The following is a 23,915-nucleotide window of genomic DNA, read 5'->3' on the forward strand; positions in this document are numbered from 1 at the left end:
ACAGATGGCCGCGTTATCAAACGTGTGTCTAAGGCACTGGAATTCTCTGAAAAGCATTGCGACTCTTTGTCTTGCCAGACTTCTTAGATCTTGGGTTTGAATAACAGAATTGCCCTTGTTATGATTCGTGAGATTCAGTGCAAGTCCTGTGTGAATGGTTTCATCAAAGTGATAAGAAATATGTAGTAATGTCTTGGACTTGGCTCAGTTCAGGTTTTCCTCCATATCAACCTGACACGCTGTGATATAACAGAAATACTGTTTATAGTGGGTTATAATCCACCTCACTCGCCACTGCAAGGTCTCATATTTTGAGGAAATTGCTTTTGCACAAATGATTAATTCTTTGTTTCTAAGCAGTCAGTTACAAATTCAATTAATTAGCTTGCCACTGCAGCATGGCGATATGACAAATGTTAAAAAAAGCATTAGATCCAATTACTTAAATGCGAGACAGACGGATCATTCATCATAAAATCTGGATGTATGCCATTTGACTCTGTCAAACATAGAGATTATGAAATGCTTGTGTTTGTCATACTGATCAATACAACATTCTTGGGAAGTACAAAATGCTGACACTTGTTTTATTTGCCAGTATGACACTATCACTCCTGTTCTGATCCCTACATCGTTCACTCGCTCAGATTTCTATATCCTGCTTGTTTGGAAGTAGGAAATATATACGGCTATGTACTTTGTACTGCACATCCTCTGCAATGTCATTGTCTCATCTGGCCCAGTGAACTTCCTTATCAGTAACTAACCAGGATTTATAGAAACATGAATTTCTCGCGTTAATTTTTCAGGTTATTAGATGCAGATCTGGCCAAAAATTATTCCTCAGTGGTTTCAATTTGTGGAATAAATAATTCCTGTGAATATTGTTCCTCTATTACACTGCTTCCAATTTCCATAAATCCTGTTTATTGGCCGTCGTCACCATATATAAATCTTTAGATTTTCAACAGAAGTCCTCTTTACCTTCAGCCATCCATAATCAGTTGAGCAGATAATAGTGTCCCGCTGCCCAATGCTCTTGCACATACAGGAAGCGGGAAGCCTCAATTCTTTCCTGTGTGTGCTAGAGTCCATATTTGAATTTTTCTTCTGAGTTTTTGTCCAGCACACATTTTGGTAGTTTGTCACACAGTGTCATCTATATTTTCAATTTCACGTTGCTAGATATATATCGTATCTTAGTTTTGCTTGATTATCCTTGGTTTGGTTTTAATTTGTGAAATCATTTTCTTTAATCTCTTGTGCTAAAATGACCCGGAGCATTTTCTGTTGAGTATATCATTTCCTTTGTTTGAACATTTTTATGTTCCCAACTTGCCTCTGCATTTAAATTGGAATCCAAGATGAAACCCTAAATATCGTGTTCCATTCACCTTCATCGTTTTATAGACTATAGAAGTTACCTCCTAAAATGTTTGTTATCTTCTGTTATCATACAGTTGGTGATTAGGGAATAATAATACTATTCCAGAAGCCATCATCTAGTTGTCTAGCTAGGGCAGGAACTCTTCTGCATATTATTCAGGTATTGCATATTCCATCAGTGCCAGGTTCAAATCAAGATTTTCCCAAATATGATCTGAAGTTCCTCTGCTTGCTTGCTTGTTTGTTTAACACCGCACTCAGCAATATTCCAGCTCTATGATGGCGATCTGTAAATAATCAAATCTGGACCTGACAATCCACTGATTGACGTGCATCGATCCATGCAATTTTGATACTATGACCTGCATCAACCGAGTCAGCAAGTCTAACCACCCAATCCTGTTAGTCGCCTCTTACGACCAGCAAAGTCAGCTCCTACAAAAAGCAATGAATTCTGAAGACCTATTGTAACCCGGATGTTCACGGGTTTTAGCTTCTCTGCACCAGCACTAATTGGTTTCAGGGTTAGCATTATCCTGATTTGTGGTAATAGTGCTGAAATACTGTTTTTTCTATCTCAGATTTTAAATCAATGCAGTTAATATACAAAATATATAAATATTCAAACAACTCAATTAGTACTAATTGGGCCTTGGCACAAAAACAGCGTATCAAAGGTTTTTATGTCTTTTTACACGTAAAAGTGTGTAGAAATATGAACAAAACAGACTATTGTGAAACTGAGCATTACCAGGTGATAGTAGATCAAGGTGAATGTCCATGACCCATGACACCTTGACGACAGGTGAAAACAGGTGCTTGAAACCCACATGCATGTGATTTGTGAGTGTTAGTGATTTGTGAGTGGCATTGTGGGAAATTGAATCATCGTCAAAATATCAGTACGTAAAAGTAACATATTACTTTCTCAAAAAACTTACATGTCATTATTATTATGTAAATAAACATAGCTGTTATTTTTATTGTTGTTTTGATAACTTTTTTCGAGGCTAATTTGCATAGTGCCCATAGCCTGTTTCTGCCATGTCAATTTGAACTTAGTTTTATTTTTGAATGTTGAAAGTGCCTACAAATTACCTCCTGTAAAGTACATTTTGTATTGAGCACTGAGATAAAAATAGTAAATCCAGACTAGTACTTTTCCAGTTGTTTTGTTATTTCGTATTTACATCTACGTAATGCTTTGTGTCGAATATTAAATCCAGCAAAACAGGGTTTTTTTCATTTCCATGAGTACTCTAACCTTTAAAGTAAAACTGTCGATGTTTGAACTGTATTTTTCACAACTGCTCTATCTGAAAATATATTAACCTTGTTAATGGTTTTAATTTTCTATGCCTCGTGGGGTGTTGTTATGGTGAAAACCGTACTTGTCAATCTGGCCTCACATACTGTATTCGACGTAATAAGCGCCCCGCTCTAATATGTGCCCACGGTGATATTTGTTAATATATCGGCAAGTGAACAGTCCCAATTAGCACCCCTTCTGATTGATCAGTGTACACAAGACTTATTTATTCGCGTATGATACATACTCGTGTGTTATATGCACCCTTAATTATGGGCAATTAAATTCTGGAAAAATCTATTGGTCGTATATAAACATTTCAGGCTGTCAGCATAAACCACAAAATCTATCTTTCAACTCTGTTTTTCTTCACCAAAGTAATATTCTAATAAGAGCCCCTATTTCTAATTTTGAGAGCACCGTAGGTGCTTATTACGTCGAATATGGTATGTAAGGTCAGATTGACAAGTACCGTTTTCATTTATAATAATAATTTGAATTATTTCGAACATTGGGTAAAACTTTTTTCCCTTTGGAGCTTTATAACAATGTACTCAAAGTGTCTGATTTTGGTTTCAGGTATTCAGGATGTTGTCGTTCCATTTGAGAAAATTTGACCTGGTGATCGGGACACTACTGTCCTGACGCCACTGTTGAATAACCACCTGAGTTGTCTCCCCTGACGAGGTGAGTTTTCATTGAAATGCTTGTATTGTAGAGACTGCTTTGATACTGCAGAATAAGAGACATAATGTATAGTGTGGCCTGGTGTGGACCAGGTGACTTGCTTGATTGCATGTCGTTGTACCATGAAGATGTTTCCCAGCTAATAAAGCTAAAAAAGTATGGGCAGACGGTGTAACCGTAATTGCAGGTCCCTGTAAACCTATGGTGTGGAACATTGGACCTAATACATGATTTATGTTGACCTGCTTAGAGGCCGATAATCCAAAATCAAAATGACAAATTTCTCAATTCATGTTACCCAGTAATAACTAGTGTTGTATCTTTGTACAAGCAGCTTGTATTTCACTGACCAACTTGAGCAATAAAAGTTTTAAAAAAACTCCCAAGGGCACTTAGTTTGGAAGTCCTGTCTGAAGTTGATTATTGTGAAACAGCTGGAATTATGCCGAGTGTAAGATGAAATAAAACATGAACAGACATATCGTTAAAATTGCAAACAAGTCACATTAAATTCAAGGCTGTAATGCAACAGCGCAGGCAAGGCGGGTCAGCTAAGGTGACGCAGTTTTCGCTGTGTAGAGTTGTGTCCCTTGGTCATGCCAGAAACCTGTTGTCATGGGTTCGAATCCCAGTTCATCTTGATAATGTTTCTAGGTTCCTCAGTAACATACCCATGCTTGTGGGTTTCACCAGATTTGTAAACGTCTGAGACCGGCATCACATCACATCTTAGACCTGCATTTCGGTTAACTCTTTCAACACCTGTCAACCAGAAGCTTTTGCTGCTGTGACACCGAGTTCGGAGACTGGGGTGATAGAGAAGCCTATATTTACCAAGGAAATTATCAGCTTTTAAAACATAGTAGCTACTACATGCTAAACACCATTTGAAAGGTTTAATCCTACTGTTTATACATATGAATGTTATTTTTATCACATTACTTAAATAATGTATTTAATTAAGTTGGTTTTAAGTTTTAAAAATTCCAGCTAACACATTCATGGTGTACAGAGTAATATGAAAAATTACAAGATTTGCGGCAAATATAAGATTTCATGATATCCATTTACCTATTTCTTTTTCAATTTTCATTGTTTATGTGATCAGAAAAATATTTTAGATAGAATTTAAAATAGGATCTGTCATCAATTTCCTGACAACAGAGGCAGTCTGCTCAGTAAGATGAGGAAATAGCTCCGTTTATGAAGCTTCGTATGAAAAATATGCGTCAATGGCTTCAGTGTCAGGTACCATTAGAAAGCTTATGGCATCCCCTAAATGAGTCAATCCCACTGGAGACTTTTCATAGCTGTTACATGCAATTTTATTGGATAAAAATTGGTTTCTAATGACACTCTTGTCGAAAAATCTGCTTCAAGGTCGTGATTGGTCAAATTTAAGCACGTGACCTAAGGCAACCAATCAAATTACACCAATGGTGCTGTCCTCGTGTATAACAAATTTCAGATTTTGACAAAATGTTTTGGTTATTGTGTTATTCTGAACGTTTCAAGCTGGAAATCGCAATCTATATTAAAAATATGGAACTTCGAGGATGTATCATGATAGGTTACGAGCTGTGACAGATTTCTCATGCACATATTTTGCATTAAACATTGTGTCCGAGCCGGGAAATCAACGCATCTAAAGCCGAGATGTCATTTGACTTACATTACACGCGATCACATGAAACAATGAAAATAATAACTTTGATGTAAGTTTGACGACTTTTAGATATATTTTTGTTGATTTTAGTTCTTACTTTATATAATATATTTAAAGATTTGCTTGAAACATCTTTATTTTACTCTTTGACATGTTGATTCTGGTTCTGTTGTTCAGAAGTGTGTCAGAGAATTTTATTTTCAATGACATTGCAGAAAATAGTAAAATACTTTTTTAATTTATCAATAAAATTGGATAACTTGAAATGAAATACAGATTTCAGATGTTATGAAATGTGATAGATTTAATGAACGAATGATATGACTGGGGTTCCGAAAATTATGTGCTATTTTGATGTGGCTCCGGCTTGTTGAAAGAGTTTACTTCCACATCAAGCTGACACACCGTGATATACTGGTGCCAATTTTGCATATGGTAAAAGACTGATAGAATCCTTAGATTAAGAGTTTAAAGTGCAATATTGTTAATTTATCTGAAATAAATTTGACAGTAACCATGGTAACAGTTAGAAAACAGTAATTCAATGCATTGGTTAATTAGTAATAAGGATAAGGTTAAAAATTGCAGCTTTTGAAATATTGACAATAGATTATTTAATATTTGATCCTACTTGTATTTATAATAAATGGCATTAGTCATTTTTAAGTACTCCTGAAATTAATATCCTCTTAATCAGATTGTCATTTCTACTACTTGCAAACTGAGAAAGCCTTTAAAAGACAGAATTTTTAATAAGATTGAATAAGATAAACACTTTAAAAAAGAGCTGGCAGTCATGAGTGCTTGTAAGAGGAGTCCTTTTGTCTGCTGAGCATCTAAGTGTTAAAGTGAAAAGCATGGGAAGTTAGTTACGTATTGAAGAGAGTTTGACCTTGGAAGAGCTGATTCAAGGTACATGTAGTTGGATGAAGTTGAAAATATTGATGGACTTTGGTGATCTGCTTGTGCTGAACTTAGCTGTAAAATATACACACAAAAAACAGTTATGAATATGATTAAGGGATTGGTCATTTACTTTATTGGTTGTACTATATGTTGCAACTGCCGGGGGGGGGGGGGGGGGGGGGGGGGGGGGATATGTATATTTACATCAAGTTGCTTGGAAACTTTTTCACTATTCATATTTCTTAGCAGTTTCAAAAGAAAAAGTTCCCTCTAGGCACATGTTAGTATTGGCTGTTTCTAGGAGTGAACTTGATAGCACTGTTTACAACACATTTTGTGATGTTTGACAGATGCTGGGGGTCCTTTGATGAATAGTAAGTAATTTAGTTTACCAAGTGAATAGTCTTGTATTGATACAGAAAAAAACGTATCATGTATTGTATCGTCACACGAACTCACGCTTCACCGATGTATCGTTTTACCCCTACAATCAATGGTACGCTAGACAGCAATTGCATTCCGGATATTACTCTTCCTGACTGTTTCACACAACAGATACTGGAAAACTGCACACCACAAATTGTTATTATTATGACTGTTCCAAATTAGGGGGTCCTGGGGTCCTTGAAGATCACTCCTATAATATTGGAATTGAGGGACCCCATAAATTGACTCTTCAAACATTAGGGTTATGACAAGGGCCCTTTGACTTTCATTCTTAAGCACTGGTGAATTGTAGCTTTATAGATCTTAGTGTTTATAGATGGACTACAGGGCTCAATATTACTTGTGCCGCGTGCCCAAAGCACACATGAAATGAGAAATTACACGCTTGATTTTGTGTAGTGTTGCACGGTCATTTTCATTAAAAGTACTTAAACTTAGCTCTGAAACATCGTGACAAAGAATGTAAGAAGTTGCAATCCATACAAAGTAAAGTGTCTTGTATTCAGATACCTGGCTGCGTGGTCTGACGACCCCTCCATAGAAGGTCGTGGCAATTAAATGTCAGCTGTCTTAAACAGATCAATTTTATTTCTGTACCAGTTTGATTTAGAAATGTTTACTTTAACAATCAACATCCCACACACTACACAGTTATCCCTTTTGGATAGAACGCTGAGAAACAACAAGATGTATAAGATATGCACATTTTGATTGATTGACCTCTATCATTTGCATTCGGAACCGGTGCACAAAGATGACAGGGGTTATAAAATATCCAAAATAAAATGGAGGTGTGTTTTTTCGGCACTTGTAACTTACTTATTTATATTTGTTTTTGAGATCAGATTTACTGATCTGAATGTTGGGATTCCTGGTACAGAAGATTTAGAAGCCTCCACTGATTGGCTGATAAGAACTGTCATGTGATGGAGGGGTTATCAGATCTTCATGTAGTGAGGTACCATATCGTTAGGAATCTGATTTAAATGAGGCTGGTGCTTGCTCCACACCATATTGGGTCAAAAAACGCCTTTTAGATTGATGCTGTAGGGAAGGTTTGAAGTTCATAAATACAAAGGGCATTGTACTGTATCCATGATTCGTTTATCAAGATCTGTTGTACAATTTGACTGGGAATAAGCTGGATAGACAGGGTTTCTCTGGATGGTTTTTGTCACAAATAAGTTGATTCGGGAGATTTGCAGTTTTCTTTTAATATTTTCTTTTTCTTTTCAGATTTAGACAACCATTTTTCCATTCGGTACCAGCCCACCTAGCAGAATTCGCGGTCAGGAGGCATCGTGGGATATACACTTTAATCAAGGTGTCCCTATCCAGCTCATGGATAAAAGGCGGCCGGTACAGCCGATCAAGAAGCCACGAATAGACACTCCCACCAGTGAGTAGATCCCTGTACCAGGGTTAGACTTGACACACTATGCCTGGGCTGGAAATGTAGTTTAATTTTCACTAGTCCGTAAAAAAAAAAAAGATCTGCTACCGAGTTGCCATCCTCCTAAAGTGGTAGTTCACAAGGAAATGGTACTAGCCCTTCTTGAATGTCACTAGTCTCAGACCAGCAGTCTAAAGATTGTTTTGTAATCTGAGAAGCTATAGCGTGTGTCTGATATACGAGAATATTATCATTTTGTTATGACATTCAGCTGTCATTGGCGTTGCTGTGGGGTAGCCTAGTGGTTAAAGCATTTGCTCGTCATGATGAAGATCCGGGTTCAATTCCCCACACGGATAAATGTGTGAAGCCTATTTCTGGTGTCCCCGCATGATACTGATGGAATACTGCTGAAAGCGTCATAAAGCCGTACTCACTCACCCCAGCTGTCATTTGCACACCTACATCTGTCATGACTTTCTGCCTTTCATTCAAGTTGTCATAAAACACCTCGTAAACATCATGTGGATGCATGAACTATTTTATCACCTCAGGATGTGTTGGGACTACTGCAATACTTCTATGACACAAGCATGTCAATCAGTCTTATCTGAATAATGCTGTCTCTGTAAACTAAGCCAAGAAAAGATAAATCCATTCACACTGCGTATCCTTGACCTAGCTTCTGACTCGAAGCCCTAGCCCTATTTTCGTGTTTTTACCCTCTAGTATTATCAGTATATGGATGATCATGACTTTTCTTCCTCACAATAAGTTCTCATGCCTCGATATGAGTGAAATACTGTATTATATTGTTAGCCACAGCTGACTCACATTTGCCCCTGTTATTCCAGTGTCGATCCGTGGACCAATCCCTAACGGGCCGATGCATCCCCGTCCCTTGGTAGCTCTCCTGGACGGTCGAGACTGTTCCATTGAGATGCCCATCCTCAAAGACGTCGCTACCGTCGCCTTTTGTGATGCCCAATCTACAACAGAAATACATGAAAAGGTAGGTGTCACCATAATGCCATCCTCTTTAATCTGGGGTATTATATCTTCGGTTTTATAATATATATACCCGGGACTAATTCACAACAATAGCGTCATTAGCTACATCTCTTAGCGCAAACTTAGGACAAATTCTCTTGATCATAACTTTGGAATCAAACAGGGATTTATCTTATTCTAAGTGCCTCTGGCATTCAAATTGTGGAAAAATGTTATTTTGGTCAAAAGTGGGAGTTCTTTCTTTCTTATATTAAGAGGTATTTTAACATTGTATTTTGAGATTGCATTCACTGCAATAATAAAAAACTTAGCATTAAAGCTGATTCCTATTGGCACTCTTATCTGTGAAATACAGCTTATCTCTACAAAGCGATAAAATTAGTTATTAATAATATATATTTTATCAATAATTTGACAAGTTTTAGTTCCAATTTGGGAATGTTTAGTGACACTTGCTCTAGACTTAGGGCTGAATATGCTTCTCTGAACAGGTCTAGGTAAATGCCTGCTTCAAGGTATCCAGTTGTAAACGATTCTCATGTTTCTGCATCTCACATTGCCCCTACATATAGTGACTAGATGCATATCTATAGACATGAGGGAGTAGGTTGTTTTCTTTTTATTGCTATGTCAACCAAACATTTCACATATATAAAATAATTTCAAGAAGAGCACAAATCAAATTTCTGCAATGAAAAATTAAGAATGGATTGATGTGGGAAGGGAAGTAACTCTTGCATTGAAAAACTCCAAGCATTTTTTTTCATTATGTTTTTCAAAGTTGGTTTAATGTTACACTCCTGGCTATTCTTTCATTAGCTGATTACATTTCATTCAGATATGCAGTTTATTTTCGATGTCTAACCTTTTGTTTTTGGAATAAAATCAATCTTTAAGCCAAGTAATAAAAAATGTTCGTATCCAGGGATTTTTTGTGTGTCTAGGATGCCTTTGCAGATAAATTGGGAAAGCATGTTTTGTTCTGATTTAAGAATCAGGGGTATTGTAATTTTCATTCGTTGCTAAAAAGTAAAACTGAACATTAAACACCAGTGGAATAAAAATCATCCCTGCTAAGCAATAACATTAGTTATTACTATAATGCCATGACTCATGGTTAGAAATTGACACTAGTCCTGCAGTCCTTGGCAAACTGCCCAATAGTTAAGGTATGATAAGTTCTAGTAGAAATTGGCCATTTTTAAGGATTCTACTATATGTTCTGATTATAAGGACTAATGAACTAAAACAGTTAGTTTCTACTGCTGCATGACTTGACAATTTTGTTCAAGCCTGGGGATTTAATGACATTTGCTGGGGGCCACAATGTCAACAATTCTGATGGCAGATGTTGTTTAAAAGACTTCTTTTTCTGAAACCATGGCAACCTTAAGACATTTTCTCTTTTTTCTAAAATCATATTCATTATGAGAGATTGTCGTTAATTGATGTTGTAAAAAAACTGTTGAATAATTAAAAAAAGCCACCATGGCAACACACAAGTTGGGAATATATTAGAAGGTCCATGGTTTATTAAGTGAGCAGCTTTAGGTGAAGGATTCAGTTTAATAGGTGTAAATACCAGTAAACTTTTGCAACCATCTGACTGTTATATGTTATTGTTTTGTATTCTAATGTATAAATTAATTTGAAATGTTAATGTTTGGTTACCTATTTATAAAGTATTCATCACTGAAATATGTTGCTAAAAAAATATTCATTTTGTTGAAAGTACATTGTTTTTAAGTATTAAGAATCGTTTTTTTAAGTATTAAGAATCGATGTGTAGAAATTAATTGCTTCATGGTGTCAGGCCATAAAAAACAACTATGATCCTGGGTTCGAATCCCAGATTGTTCCTGATTGTTTCTGGATTTGTCAGCACCATACCCGGGCTCGTGGGTTCATTGAAGTGGTAAACATCTAAGACCTGCATTACTTTGGCTTTTCTACCAAATCAAGCTGATGTAGTTTTAGAAATACTGATTTACTGGGTGCACACAGGGTTTGAAAAGGCCTTGAAGTTTAGAGTTTGTCGGCATTTGAAAATATACATCCCTTGAAAAGGCCTTGAATTATATATATGAAGTACAAATGTGCTTGTGAATATGCTCAAATGAATGGAATAATGTTGAACGATAAGTTATTTACACTTCATAAATGATCTTTGATTGTATGGTTTACGGGTGTTCTACCCTAATAAATGTGATTGCAATCCAGGATATCATTTGCCTTGAATTTGACTACAAGCACCTTGAAAAGCCTTCAGTTAGTTGAGGACAAGTCTGTACAAATCTGATATAACTGAAATAGTGATCAAGGAGGTATTAAGATCGGGGTTAGGATTGGTCTTCAGCAACCCATTCATGCTTGCCGTAAGACATGACTAATGGGATCGGGTGATCAGGCTAGCTGACTTGGTTGATCAGCGAAAGAGCGTTGGCACCAGTCCTGTAAGTCCTTGCCAAACTGCCCAATATTGAGATATCATGAGCAGTGTTCAGCAGAGGTTGGCACATGATGTTTCCGCTCAGTGGGACATCAGGCACATTCATGTGGATGTAACTATGGAGGTCGCAGACTGTTTAGAATTTGTTTTACATACTCGGACTGCTGTTTCAATTATTGAATGTAAACGTTTTGACTTTTGTTTCCTTATGAGTCTCATTTTACTATCAGCGCCTTTCATTGGCTGAAATCAGAATTGAACTTTCACATTTTTGCAATTAAAGAAGCTATATAGATGATTTTCATTGGCTCTTTTCATGATAGAACAGCGAAACCCGAAAGCAGACATTCCAAAAAAGGTTGAGAGATCCATTTTAAGTTTTTCGTTGTTACAGCCTAATCCCTCTTCTGATAAAGCCAAAGATGTTTCTGCTTCAAATGACCCCGCTATCGCACAACAGCAAGCCTCATGAAATGTTACCAAAACACAGAAAGCGTCACATGGCGCCCCTGACAGTGACCATGTTGACTGAGAAAGAGGGAAATTTTCTAAGGAACCTGGCTCAGTGACCTTGTGACCTCAGAAATACAACATGTCAGATTTGTATAACTCATGTATAATCTTTGAGATGACAAATTCAAAGAATTCTAAATTGAGCACAGGGCGGTCGGGTAGCCTAGTGGTTAAAGCGTTCGCTCGTCACGCCGAAGACCCGGGTTCGATTCCCGACATGGGTACAATGTGTGAAGCCCATTTCTGGTGTCCCCCGCCGTGATATTGCTGGAATATTGCTAAAACTGGCGTAAAACCATACTCACTCACTCACTCACTAATTTGAGAACAAGTACTTAAGAGACAGGCTAATGGCAGTGATCACAACCAAACTGTTGAGACTACTTATATGACATCGAACATTGTTGCAATATCTGAGAAAGATGCCATGCGAAACATGCTGTGTATCGCCAATGTTACTAGTGGACGGTGGTTCTCCATCAATAACCTGCACAAATGTCAGGTTTTAAGTTTTGTATGATCTGTCAGCATGGCCCCAGAAGTCTAGAGAATGACCCCACTATGTATGCTGAAGGGGACCCTGATCCCACTTTTCAGGTTTTTTTTGGGGGGGGGGGCAGAACACTGCATAAGGACAAGTATATAGTTGACCTTTTTAAGGGTTTTGCTGTGTTTCCATACAGACCAGTGGATTACAAATGTTACTTTTTGACACTATTGATGCGTGTCATCGTATTCCAATTGCATAGTTCGAAGTTTATAATTCAATCACTAGATTGTTTACAGATTATTTACAGATTGCATTCATATAGCTGGAATGTTGCCGAGTGGGGAGTTAAAAAACAAACATCAAAGCGACCTAAAACCATACTGTGCCATGTTTTAGGTTGTCGTTCATGTTTCTGTCTGTGTTGCAGGTACTAAACGAAGCAGTGGGGGCGTTGATGTGGCACACCATCACACTCACTAAAGAGGATCTTGAAAAATTCAAAAGTTTACGTGTGATAGTGCGAATTGGAAGTGGTTACGATAATATAGATGTCAAGGCTGCTGGAGAAATGGGTATGATGAATTGATTTTTCTTTCCATCAGGTTTTAGTTATAAAATATTTATGTCATTACAGCTGTTATCAATTTTAGTGGATTCATGTTTTTTAGATAGTCACTCATTATGTATGTGTTTTCCCTGTTAGTGCCATTGTGTGTGTCGTAAATGTGAATTTTGATAGCTTAAGTTGATCGCAGATGTCGTGTTGAACTTTTCTTTCAGAAATCAATAAGTTGCTGATTTTAACAGTCATCTATGCTAATGTCTATGGTTGCTCCACACTCTGACATTTCTTGAGCCTCTCACAACCAGAATATTCCACTGAAGTATTATCATTATCAACTTCAATCTTTATGGGTTTGAAGGTTTCCTTGGCAAGTATGACTAGGCTAACAAGGAGTTTGTGTCCATTAATGAAATAGCCAAAATAATTTCTGTTCAAGATATCAAGATTAACAGCTTAAATTCTTATTAAAAATTGATTTTCATGCTGTAAAAATCTGTGAGAAGATATTGTGTTCTTATGGTTGGGAAAAGTGGCTTCCCAGGCAAAATAAGTTTGAACTATACAAACTGACAGCAAGCTGTTGAAGATATTATTTTATTGTTTTGACAGTGTTGGTTCATGATTTGTACCTTTTTATGAAGAAAAAGGTTGGCTTTTGTGAAATTTTCAATAATAGAATTCATGTGAAAAAAATTAAATGATTTTGCCAAAATTCACGTGTGTGAAGAATATTGTGTAGTGTAAGGTAGAGCAAATGCCATATTATCTCACTGGACAAACAGGCGAAACTGTTCTTTAGCAATTCAGTAAGTCAGAAGTGTTCAGTATGCCAACGAGAAATCAAGGTTGGAAATTTGGGTCCCCATGACCAACTGAAGACAGAACTTTCATTTGTGTTGTACTGATAAGGGGTAGAATAGCTCTTCAGCAACCCATGCTTGCCGTAAAAGGCAATTTTGCTTGTCGTAAGAGGCGACCGAAGGGATAGGGTGGTCAGGTTCGCTGACTTGTTTGATGCATGTCATCAATCCCAATTGTGTGAATTGATGCTCATGATATCAATCACTGGATTGTCTGGTCCAGACTTGATTTGTTACAGACCGCCAGTATACAGCTTGAATATTGCTGAGTGCGGCGTTAAACAAAACAAGCAATTGTACTGATAGTGTTGGAGAATCGAGGTGGTCACGAGTCATGCAGTATTGACTAGTTGAGGTGTCATAGTTGCAAGTCGCAGATTGGCTCTGATCATGATCATAGGTTTGTCAGCACCATACCCATCTTGATCATAGGTTTGTCAGCACCATACCCATCTTGATCATAGGTTTGTCAGCACCATACCCATCTTGATCATAGGTTTGTCAGCACCATACCCATCTTGATCATAGGTTTGTCAGCACCATACCCATCTTGATCATAGGTTTGTCAGCACCATACCCATGCTCATGGGTTTCACTGTACCTGTTAAGGTCTTGGAAATTAAGGGAATCATGCCAACTGTCTCCATATGTTTGTGCCTTGGACCTCCCAAAGTTATTACTGAGAGTCCTCTGGACTAGAATAGATAGATAGATCCAGATAAATCCTTGACAAGTGTTGTTCTGTCAGTATCCTGTGGGCAGAGATCCACAAAGCGATCTTTAAGCTATGATCATCAGAAGTTGATGTATGGGAGATAATATTGCGCTAAGATGACTTTCATGTACAGGCCTGCATAGTCTCTGCAGGGTTACTGGTTAGTCTTGACGTTGATGCAGGATCCCAAGTCCATCTGAGACATCTAACCATCTTCCACTGTTGCAGGTATTGCCGTGTGCAACGTGCCGGGCTATGGTGTGGAGGAGGTAGCAGATTCTACTATGTGTTTAATACTGAACTTATACAGACGGACTTACTGGCTCGCTAATATGGTCAAAGAGGGCAAGAAAATAAATGGCCCTGAACAGTTACGGGATGCAGCCCAGGGTTCAGCACGTATCCGTGGCGACACACTAGGAATTGTGGGTCTCGGTAAGAAATTGTTGTGTTGGTCCTAGCCTGACTCAGCTGATATTGACAACCTTGTTCTAGACTTATAATAATAACTGAGTGTTAAAATAATGAGGAAACATTCACCAATCGAGATGCAGTAGTTAGGCCACATTTTTTCATGTCTCAGTTTATTGATTCGCCCCTCAGTCTTCAGAAATTGCAACATTTTATCTACTCTCTCTCTCTCTCTCTCTCTTCCCCCCCCCCCCCCCCCCCCCCCCCAGGTTAGTTTTTAACACAAAAAGTCTGTGAGCTCATATAATAAATAATGTTGCCTAACAGTCCAGCCTAATGAGTATCAAGCACTGATAATCTAGAGATAGATATTGACACTAGCTTTGACGACATTATCACATTATTTTACTTCTTAAGTTAATTTCTACCATGGTAAGTAGATTTAATGTTAATGAAATTGTCAACACTTGTCTCCTTGTGTTGAGACTGCTAGAAAATGATTGTTGGCAATAAGGTCCAGTGAGGACATACATGGTTCATGCTTCATCATGTGTGGAAGATGTGCACAAGCGCGGATGCTGATGCTGCTGTTGGTGTTTTTATCCTGATCTATTTCATATGCATGTTCTGAGGAAAAAGTATAGTTGTTTTAGTTTCAAGTTGCCCTTGTGTATTGACAATGTCTGACAAACCAGGTGTGAGTTTCCAGCCTTTTGACAGCATGAATTAATGTTTCAGGTCGAGTTGGAACTGCGGTTGCAATACGAGCCAAAGTGTTTGGGTTTAACGTTATTTTCTATGACCCCTACCTCGCAGATGGTATAGAAAAATCCCTGGGTAAGAAACCTGAAAAGGAAGGATGATAGATTGTTGACTTTTTAGATGAGGTGCAAGGGATTTGGTAGCTTAGTGTTTGCTTGTCACAGACCTGGGTTTGATTCTCCACATGAGTCATGTGAAATTACATGGATTTTACAACTATTTAGTGCCAGCGCCACATTTATAATCATTTATTACAACTGCTTATTATTTAGCTTTGGTGAAATGACATTCTCCGAGTTTGATAACAAAAATGTCGCACTGTTTTTCCAATTAAGCTGACACGCCATGATACAACTAAAAAACTGTTTAATGTGTCGGATCATTTTCATGATGGGGTGAAGGGGCATGGATGGCCCAGTTGTCAAAAGCGAGTTGCAACTCCTTGGCACACCAGAAACCTACAATCATGGGTTCAAATCCCAGGTCGGCCAAATTATGTTTCTAGGCTTGTTAGCACCTTACCATTCTCGTGGGTTTCACCAAATGGTAACGTCAGAGACCTGTATCCTTTCCTCCCACATTAAGCTGACACGCCGTGATATAACTGGAATACTGTTCAAAGCTGCGTTAAACCAAACTCACACGCACTCATTTTTGTGATGGGAGATCAGGAAAAACTTAATATTCCAGAAATGAAATAAATGTTGTGTTACTATGGTGCTCTTGTTTTCTTGCAGGCATTACGCGTGTATACACATTGCAGGAACTACTTTTCCAAAGTGACTGCGTATCACTACACTGCAACCTCAATGAACACAACCATCACCTGATTAACGACTATACCATAAAACAAATGAGGCCTGGTAAGTATGAAGGTATCTAAACCGTTATTACAACATAAAACTCAGGGATCAAGGCGAGTTCAAATAAATGTCTTGTTTCACATGACTTACCCCATAAATGGCCTTACCCTCATATTTTTGGATGTGATTTAAAAACTCAAGTATTGTTTTTACACTGGATTCTGACTGTTTTTGCAAACCCATTATATTAGTAGTGTGTCAGTTTATAATTTTTGCAATGGATTCTGACTTTTTTGTTGCCCACCCATTTTCTTCATAGTGTGTAATTTTCGAGGTGTTATTTACCATTGCTCTCGGTCATCTCTAGTCATTTCGAGTTGCATGGAACCTGGCCATTGAGGTCACGTAGTACATTAGAAGCTGGTTAACTTAAGATGTTTGTAATCTGAAGAAATATAAAAATTAACATCCTCTTAAAATATAAAAAACATTTAAAAAAACCAAACTTCCACATCTGTCCAACCCATGTTTAAAAATGGTCATGTAAAACAAGAATATTTATCAACTGGCCTCATAGATAATGCCACCACTGGCTCGGATCTACAGCTTACCTGTCTTTGGAGAAAAAGATCCAAATGCCGCAATGGTCTTTTCTCTGTGGGCCGATAAGCAGTAACTCAAAGCCAGGCGGGGTATATCTGTAGTGCTACCCATTGTCATTTTTGTGTGGAAATTTTATAAAAAATATCAAACTCTGCTGATCTAGATTGAACAAAATATGACATTTGGTTACCAGGCAACTTCACGAAATTAGAGCTGTGATCATGAACTTTACATTAAAAAAAAATAATAATCACAAATAATACTTTAATACTTTTATTGCGTTGCTTTATGTTGCCTGGGAACCAAAATCAGATTATTTCTCTTAATTTTCGAAATTTTGCAATATTGATTAAATTTCTGACAGTTTAAGAGTCAAAAGTCACATTGAAATCGATTATTAGTCATTGTTTTGTTCTGGCAAAGTTTTGTTTCTATTTGTTTTGAGAACATTTTGAAGATGACAATCTGGGTTACATATTGAATTTTATCTTCCGCTTTTGTGAAATATGCCCTATAACTAGCCAATATTGGTTATATGGCAATCCTATTTTCACCTTCAGTGCCAAGAGAAAATTGGCACTGTTGGGAAAGCAACGAAGACACTTTAGAATGCTTCCTCAGTAGACAAATTGCGGGGTTACAGACATACAGGGCAGTGCTCCAGATCTGCTCGTATTTGTGTAAAATACGCAAAATCAGTCTCAAGTACCCAATTATTTTTGAGTTGCTTGATCAAAAAATGAAACAAAATCCAGTTGTATAACAACTTTGTGCACATATACTGAAACACATTATTGTAAACGCAGAATCAACTTGGGATCAGAAAAGATGTGTTTTTGGGCACGTGCATCTCCAAAACACATCGAATGAGATTCAAACCCATACAACATCCTTGTGTTTGATTATCTCATGGCTAAATACCCAGAACTACTTAATTTGATTTTCTGTCCATTTTGCCAAATATGACACAAGTTAGAATATGTGTTTGTCAGTGCTTGTGGTTTTCACTGAAGTGGTAAAACTCTTGAGATTTGCATCAATTCAGGCTTTCATCCAACATTTAGCTGAAATACTTTTAAAAGTGGCACCCACTCACTCACTTACTCACTCACTCACTCACTCACTCACTCACTCACTCACTCACTCACTCACTCACTCACTCACTCACTCACCCACCCACTCACTCACTCACTCACTCACTCATCACTGGTCAACATGAACATAATCTGCTGATGGTTGGCCCCCTTGCTATATCCAGTGTTGGTGGCAGAATCTTGCACACCAATTCTGACCCGTGAAGATTAGAATAGGTCTTCAGCAACCCATACTTGCCTCAAAATGTGACTATGCTTGTCGTAAAGGCGACTAACGGGATCGGGTGGTCAGGCTCGCTGACTTGGTTGATACATGTCATCGATCCCAATTGTGTGTATCCATGCTCATGATGTCAATCACTGGATTGCCTGGTCCAGACTCAATTATTTTACAGACTGCCGTCACATAGCTGGAATATTGCTGAGTGCGGCGTTAAACAACAAACAAACAAACAAACCAGTTCTAATCCATTGGCTTTGTGATAATGGTATCATGGAAAACTTCTAAAAAAGAGTTTTGTTCTAGCACCGAGAAACCTTTCAAGTTTGAGGAATTGATTGTTAGTATGACTGTAAGTGTGCACTGTAGTATTTTCCAGATGGTATTTGTACATGGTGTTTAACTGTATAGTGTGTCTGGGATTCAGCAGGTGGTATATTGTGTGATGTACATGGTGTTTAACTGTATAGTGTGTCTGGGATTCAGCAGGTGGTATATTGTGTGACTTTGGTATGTTGCAGGTGCATTTCTCATCAACACAGCTCGCGGAGGACTTGTAGACGAGCATGCTCTAGCCTCGGCATTGAAGGATGGGAGGATACGTGCATGTGCACTTGATGTTCATGAAAATGAACCGTTAAATTCCCTAAGTGAGTTGAAGGGATTTGGTTTACTTCTGTTAAATGAATTGTTCGGTTTGTAGATAAAAGTTTTACCCCTTGGATTAAAAAAACAACACAATTTGGTGTTAAGAAAGAATATGGACATAGGAGCTGATCTGAAACTGCATGATCTGAGCACTTCTTAACATCAAGTTTTGATCATGTTTTGCGACCATGACAGATTAACTTTAGTCACTCATGGAAAAATAGGACGTTCTTTAACTTCTGTTCAGTAGTATTCTATTCAAAGCAGCATTAACTCATATGGGACACCTACCAGGCCACATGATATTGTGACATACAAGATATGACATTATTTTTATCAAGAAAGTTAGAGGACACCCACAATTGGAAGGCTGTGTGTTGCAATACCAACCAGCCACAACAGATTGACCAGTCATATGAACAAATTGGCTGTTTTACACTTGAGTAGGTTTTGTTTTGTTGGGAAACTTCTCTCTGCATCCTTTTCAGCAGCTAGAGTGCACGATGAACGCTAACTAAGGTTTGTTTTACCAATATGCTTCCATTGCCACCATGTTGAATCTGACAGAGTTACCCCCCTTTGTCCCCAGGTGGCCCTCTGAAGGATGCCCCGAACCTCATCTGCACTCCCCACGCTTCATTCTACAGCGAACAAAGTGTGACCGAGCTCAGGGAGATGGCAGCGGGCGAGATCAGGAGAGCTATCCTAGGTCGAATACCGGATAGCTTAAGGAACTGTGTAAACAAGGAGTATTTCACACCCACACCCAGTGAGTCTTCCCCACCCCAGACACCTTGAAAGTAGCGTGACTGTTAGAGTGAGTCCTTCCCAGTGTAACCACAATAGGTTCTGTGAACTGTCATGTGACACAACGACCGCCTCCATGGTCTAGTGTCCACCTGGAGAGAGGAAGGCCCGGGGTTGGATACCCAGCTGCGTCATAGCAGACAATGTTAAAAGATGTTACTTGTTGTTTCCCTGCCTGGCTCTTGGCACAAGGGGCTAATACAAGTACTGGTACAAGAGTTGGTATGCTGTGTCTGAGTGGATTATTCATGTTAAAGCGAATGCACACGTATGTCATGTCACGTCATTTTAAACCCCATTTTACCTCACCTCAACTCATGAGAGGCAACTGAATAAGGATCATATGATCTTGTATGACACTGACTTTTTGTTTAAAACAAAACTGGAGTAAAGAAGATCGAACATTGACAGTGACATTCACTGTGCATGCTACTTTGTGTGTCTATTATTAGATTGATTGTAGTGAGGGGCGGTTGGGTAGCCTAGTGTCAGGTCGAAGATCTGAGTTGGATTCCCCACATGCTACAATGTGTGAAGCCCTTTTCTGGTGTCCCTCACCGTGATATTGCTGGAATATTGCTGAAAGCTGTGTAAGAACATACTCAACATACTCACCCATGTGACTTTCTTACGTGCACTCTCAGCTCATTTGCATAAAGGACACATGCGGTTGGTTTTGTTAGCTTGCCGCACTCTGCAATATTTCAGCTCTATGACAGTGGTCTGTAAATAATCACGTCTGGACCAGACAATCCAATCAATAATTGACTTCATGAGCATCGATCTACGTCAATTGGATATATGATGACATGTATCAACCAAGTCGGCAAGGCTGACCATCTGATCCTGTTAGTTGCCTCTTATGACAAAGCGGTTACTTAACCCAGTATGATGTTATTACAATAACCTTTGTTTGGTTTCAGATCCTGGTAGTGTCCGCTACCCTTTCCCCCCCACCGGTTACCCTGACAGTATGAACGGTGCTGGCTACCCTGCATTTAACCCAGCTGCCGCCGCTGCAGCCATGGGTGTCCACTCGACAACCGACACCCACTCCGTCGTCCCACTAAGTACCGCCCACACGACTGCTCACAGCACTCTGGCTGAAGCAGGCAATCACATGGCCAAAGCAGAAAGCTCCGAGGTCGTCCATTAACCCTATTTTTACAAATTGTGCTGTAAACTAAACTAAAGTGCTTGACCGCACCAGGAAGGGTTCATTTGTGGAACAACCAAGCTGGATTTTCAGAAGTTGAGCTCAAAAGGAAATAGGTTATGCTGTTACTTTTATTCTTGGATCAGGCCCTGACAAATGAGGGAATTTGAGATGAGAGAAGCAGCCGAGATCATTACTGCGTCTTGAGAGAGCTGATGGTGCAGGAACTGAAATTGAACAATTCAGAGGAGCGAAGAATGGTGGCCATTGTGTTACCATGGCAACAGACGCAATCTCAGCCACGTGCAAAACCAGACTCCTAGAGTTGCTAAGAGCAATTGTCTTTTCTACCCGAAACTTTAGAATGTAGAGATTTGTGTCTGTTTAAACAAAAGGCAATTTGACAACTTAACTGATTTTAAAATCTAATTGATAAAATCATGTAGGATTTGTGTGTAGTTGCTTCAAAGGTTTGGAAACGACCTGTCTAGAAGACCAGAGTGTGAAGCTTCGTATTGTCGTCAAGAATCACGTCCGAAAAATTGTGTTGAGTGTATTGGACATGGAATATTTTCATGATCGTGGCCTCCAAGGTTTCAAGCCAGTTGGCTTCTAGGTGTCATTTCATGTGCAAAGCAGCTTAGGTCAGACATTATACATAAGTAATATCGACAGCAAACACCTTCCTTCAAGGATGGCTAGATTTTGTATTTTAAGATATTACAATTGAGGTGTAGCATGGTCACTACTTATGTATCTTGTCTGTGTAATGAGGACGCCATGATGGTGGGTAGGTGTTCAGGATTTCATCATCATGAATTTTTACTCGCATTTTGTCAAAGAAAGTTTTTAAGCCAAAGATAGCAACTTTGCACTTCTCGTATGTTCACCCAAATTTCCACCTACCTGAACGTGTGTAGTGTCGACGCAGGTGTAGTAGTAACTTTGCATATATCAAAGGTGATTTCATCTTTGTGGAGGTCGGATCAAAGATGGATTCAGATGAACTTCTGCAAATGAACTTGTTCACTTGAATACAATTATTTTTTGATATATGGTCATTACCAAGCTTTCTTACAGATTTGAAACAGAGGAAGGCAGTATTTTTGACAGACGTAACTTCATTTGTTGCATTTCTTCACTTCATAATGGGAGAGATTTTAGCATCTGTGAGAAAGAAACATTATTACTGCATTTTGCAATGTATTTCATTATTCAATCATAATTATGTTCATCCATTAGCACTGGCGATTTCCCACATGGCTTTTAATCCAAAAAGCTTTCTGACAATCAGCATTGATTGCTTTGTGGCGACACTTCCCCACTCGAAGGACCTACATTCACTTGATGTACTTAGATCATTCTGCTCTGAGAGAGGTTTGTGCCGGGATGTGGTGTAGGAATAAGGTGGACGCTCAACACGATGTAAAAGCGGTTGGGATGATAACGTGGAGACGCTCAGGCAATGGTGCATTCGATTCATCCTCATCCTTATTGACCAATTACTTTGTGTGCAGTTCTACTGGATGTCTACATGGATAGACACTGTTTTTCTCTCTCGTCATCTTTAATACAACCGACATGCATGTTTTCTTTTATACAACTTTCAAAACAGTAACTGCGGTCGGTGCTTGATATGTTTTGTTGAAATTGAAATGTTTGATAATGTTTTGTAAGTATTCATGGAAGATGAGGACTATGCATAGAGGGCGCTGCTCCTGGCGGCCACCCCTCGTAGCGGCTGTATGTGCTTGTCTTACTTTAAACCTGGGACACATTTTCTTGAAGAATTAATTCCATTGGCATATTTTTAGTTCCTCTAATTCCTTGTAGTATTTTCGGAAACCCTAGGATTGAACCGTTCATATTTCCTGATCAACACGTGCCTGTGTCCATGTATTTTATGTTTACATTAGAAAAAAAATAAATGGAAATTAAATTGAAGTATGAGAATTTTTTACAAAGTGTTAGTATTTTTTTAATGCAGTTAATGAATTTTGAAACTCCTGCATCAAAATGGGGAAATTATTTTTTGAAATTTGTATGCATTTTGTTGGTTGAATTTGGATTGTCCAACAGCTTCCAGCAAATGCAAATAACTTAGGAAAATAAAGCTGTGTTTTTTTTCTCGAGAGTTTGTTGTCCCATGTCAGTATAATGCTTAATTGCATTGTCTACGATTCATTAAGCTTATAGACCTATCTCAGTAGCTGTAGACTAGAAACAAATGTAGATAAAATTCGGAAAATGCCAGTATATCTGATCTGATCTTCCAATATAATTTTATGAATAAAGACAATAAAATTTTCTACAAATTGGTCTATTTCTTTGTTGATCTCTGAGTGACTAGGCAGGCTGCCTTTGTGTGCCAAGAAATGCCCCTTACAAATTAGAAATGATTGTGGGCTGTGTCTTGTGAAAGAAATAGTCTCCAAGAATGGCATTCAAATTGCGTTTTTTAGGCAGTGTGTTGCAAATGGATTGAGGTGTGACATACTGTTGAAATATTGTAGGTGGGGATAAAGATGGCTCTGTGTCCCGTATCCTAACACAATGGGTAAGGTACAAACTCAGCTGAGACATGATATCTTCAGACATTCTTCTGGTAGGAATAAATGTGTGCGGTCTTCAAATGGAAATATGTATGTCATGCTTAGAACAATCTTCCGAAACAAACAGATAGGTCTTTAGGGGTGTTATGGTTCACTCACATGGGTAGGCACATCCATACGTATCAATTTACAAAAAGTTATATTTTAGACAGTTTTGCTATAAACTGATCTGGCTAGTTTTAGGTAACCTCTGGTCTGTTTATGAAACTAACTTCTAAATCTGAGAACATGGTACTATTAGATCCTGCATTAAGAGGGTGGGATCCAACCCTCGTGCTTGGTGGATCAATGAGTAGGTGCCATCCGTCTACACAGGTACGTGAAGGTACCCGGCTGTGCGAGTGGTCGACTACCCCCTCGTCAGATTCCCCTGTCATTGCTGGAGTTTCCCACATCCTACAC

General features: G+C 38.5%; 1 protein-coding gene across 2 annotated transcripts in view; it reads left to right on the forward strand.

Annotated features, from left to right (window-relative positions):
• The window catches only part of LOC139452057 (C-terminal-binding protein-like), a 37,168-nt gene extending 14,141 nt beyond the window's left edge, over positions 1-23,027 (forward strand). The window contains exons 2-11 of one of the 2 annotated variants that reach the window (XM_071233357.1): positions 3,275-3,382; positions 7,638-7,800; positions 8,649-8,806; positions 12,685-12,829; positions 14,626-14,832; positions 15,547-15,645; positions 16,308-16,445; positions 18,812-18,940; positions 19,528-19,707; positions 20,669-23,027. In XM_071233357.1, coding sequence (XP_071089458.1) covers positions 7,743-7,800; positions 8,649-8,806; positions 12,685-12,829; positions 14,626-14,832; positions 15,547-15,645; positions 16,308-16,445; positions 18,812-18,940; positions 19,528-19,707; positions 20,669-20,901 — 1,347 coding nt within the window. In that variant the 5' untranslated portion in view covers positions 3,275-3,382; positions 7,638-7,742 and the 3' untranslated portion in view covers positions 20,902-23,027. The remainder of the gene's footprint in view (positions 1-3,274; positions 3,383-7,637; positions 7,801-8,648; positions 8,807-12,684; positions 12,830-14,625; positions 14,833-15,546; positions 15,646-16,307; positions 16,446-18,811; positions 18,941-19,527; positions 19,708-20,668) is intronic. The other variant, XM_071233358.1, reaches the window with a different exon arrangement.
• Positions 23,028-23,915: the final 888 nt, after the last annotated feature.

The sequence above is a fragment of the Haliotis cracherodii genome, unplaced genomic scaffold, assembly GCF_022045235.1.
Source record: "Haliotis cracherodii isolate W230 unplaced genomic scaffold, xgHalCrac1.p SCAF_9, whole genome shotgun sequence".
Classification (NCBI taxonomy): Eukaryota; Metazoa; Mollusca; class Gastropoda; order Lepetellida; family Haliotidae; genus Haliotis; species Haliotis cracherodii.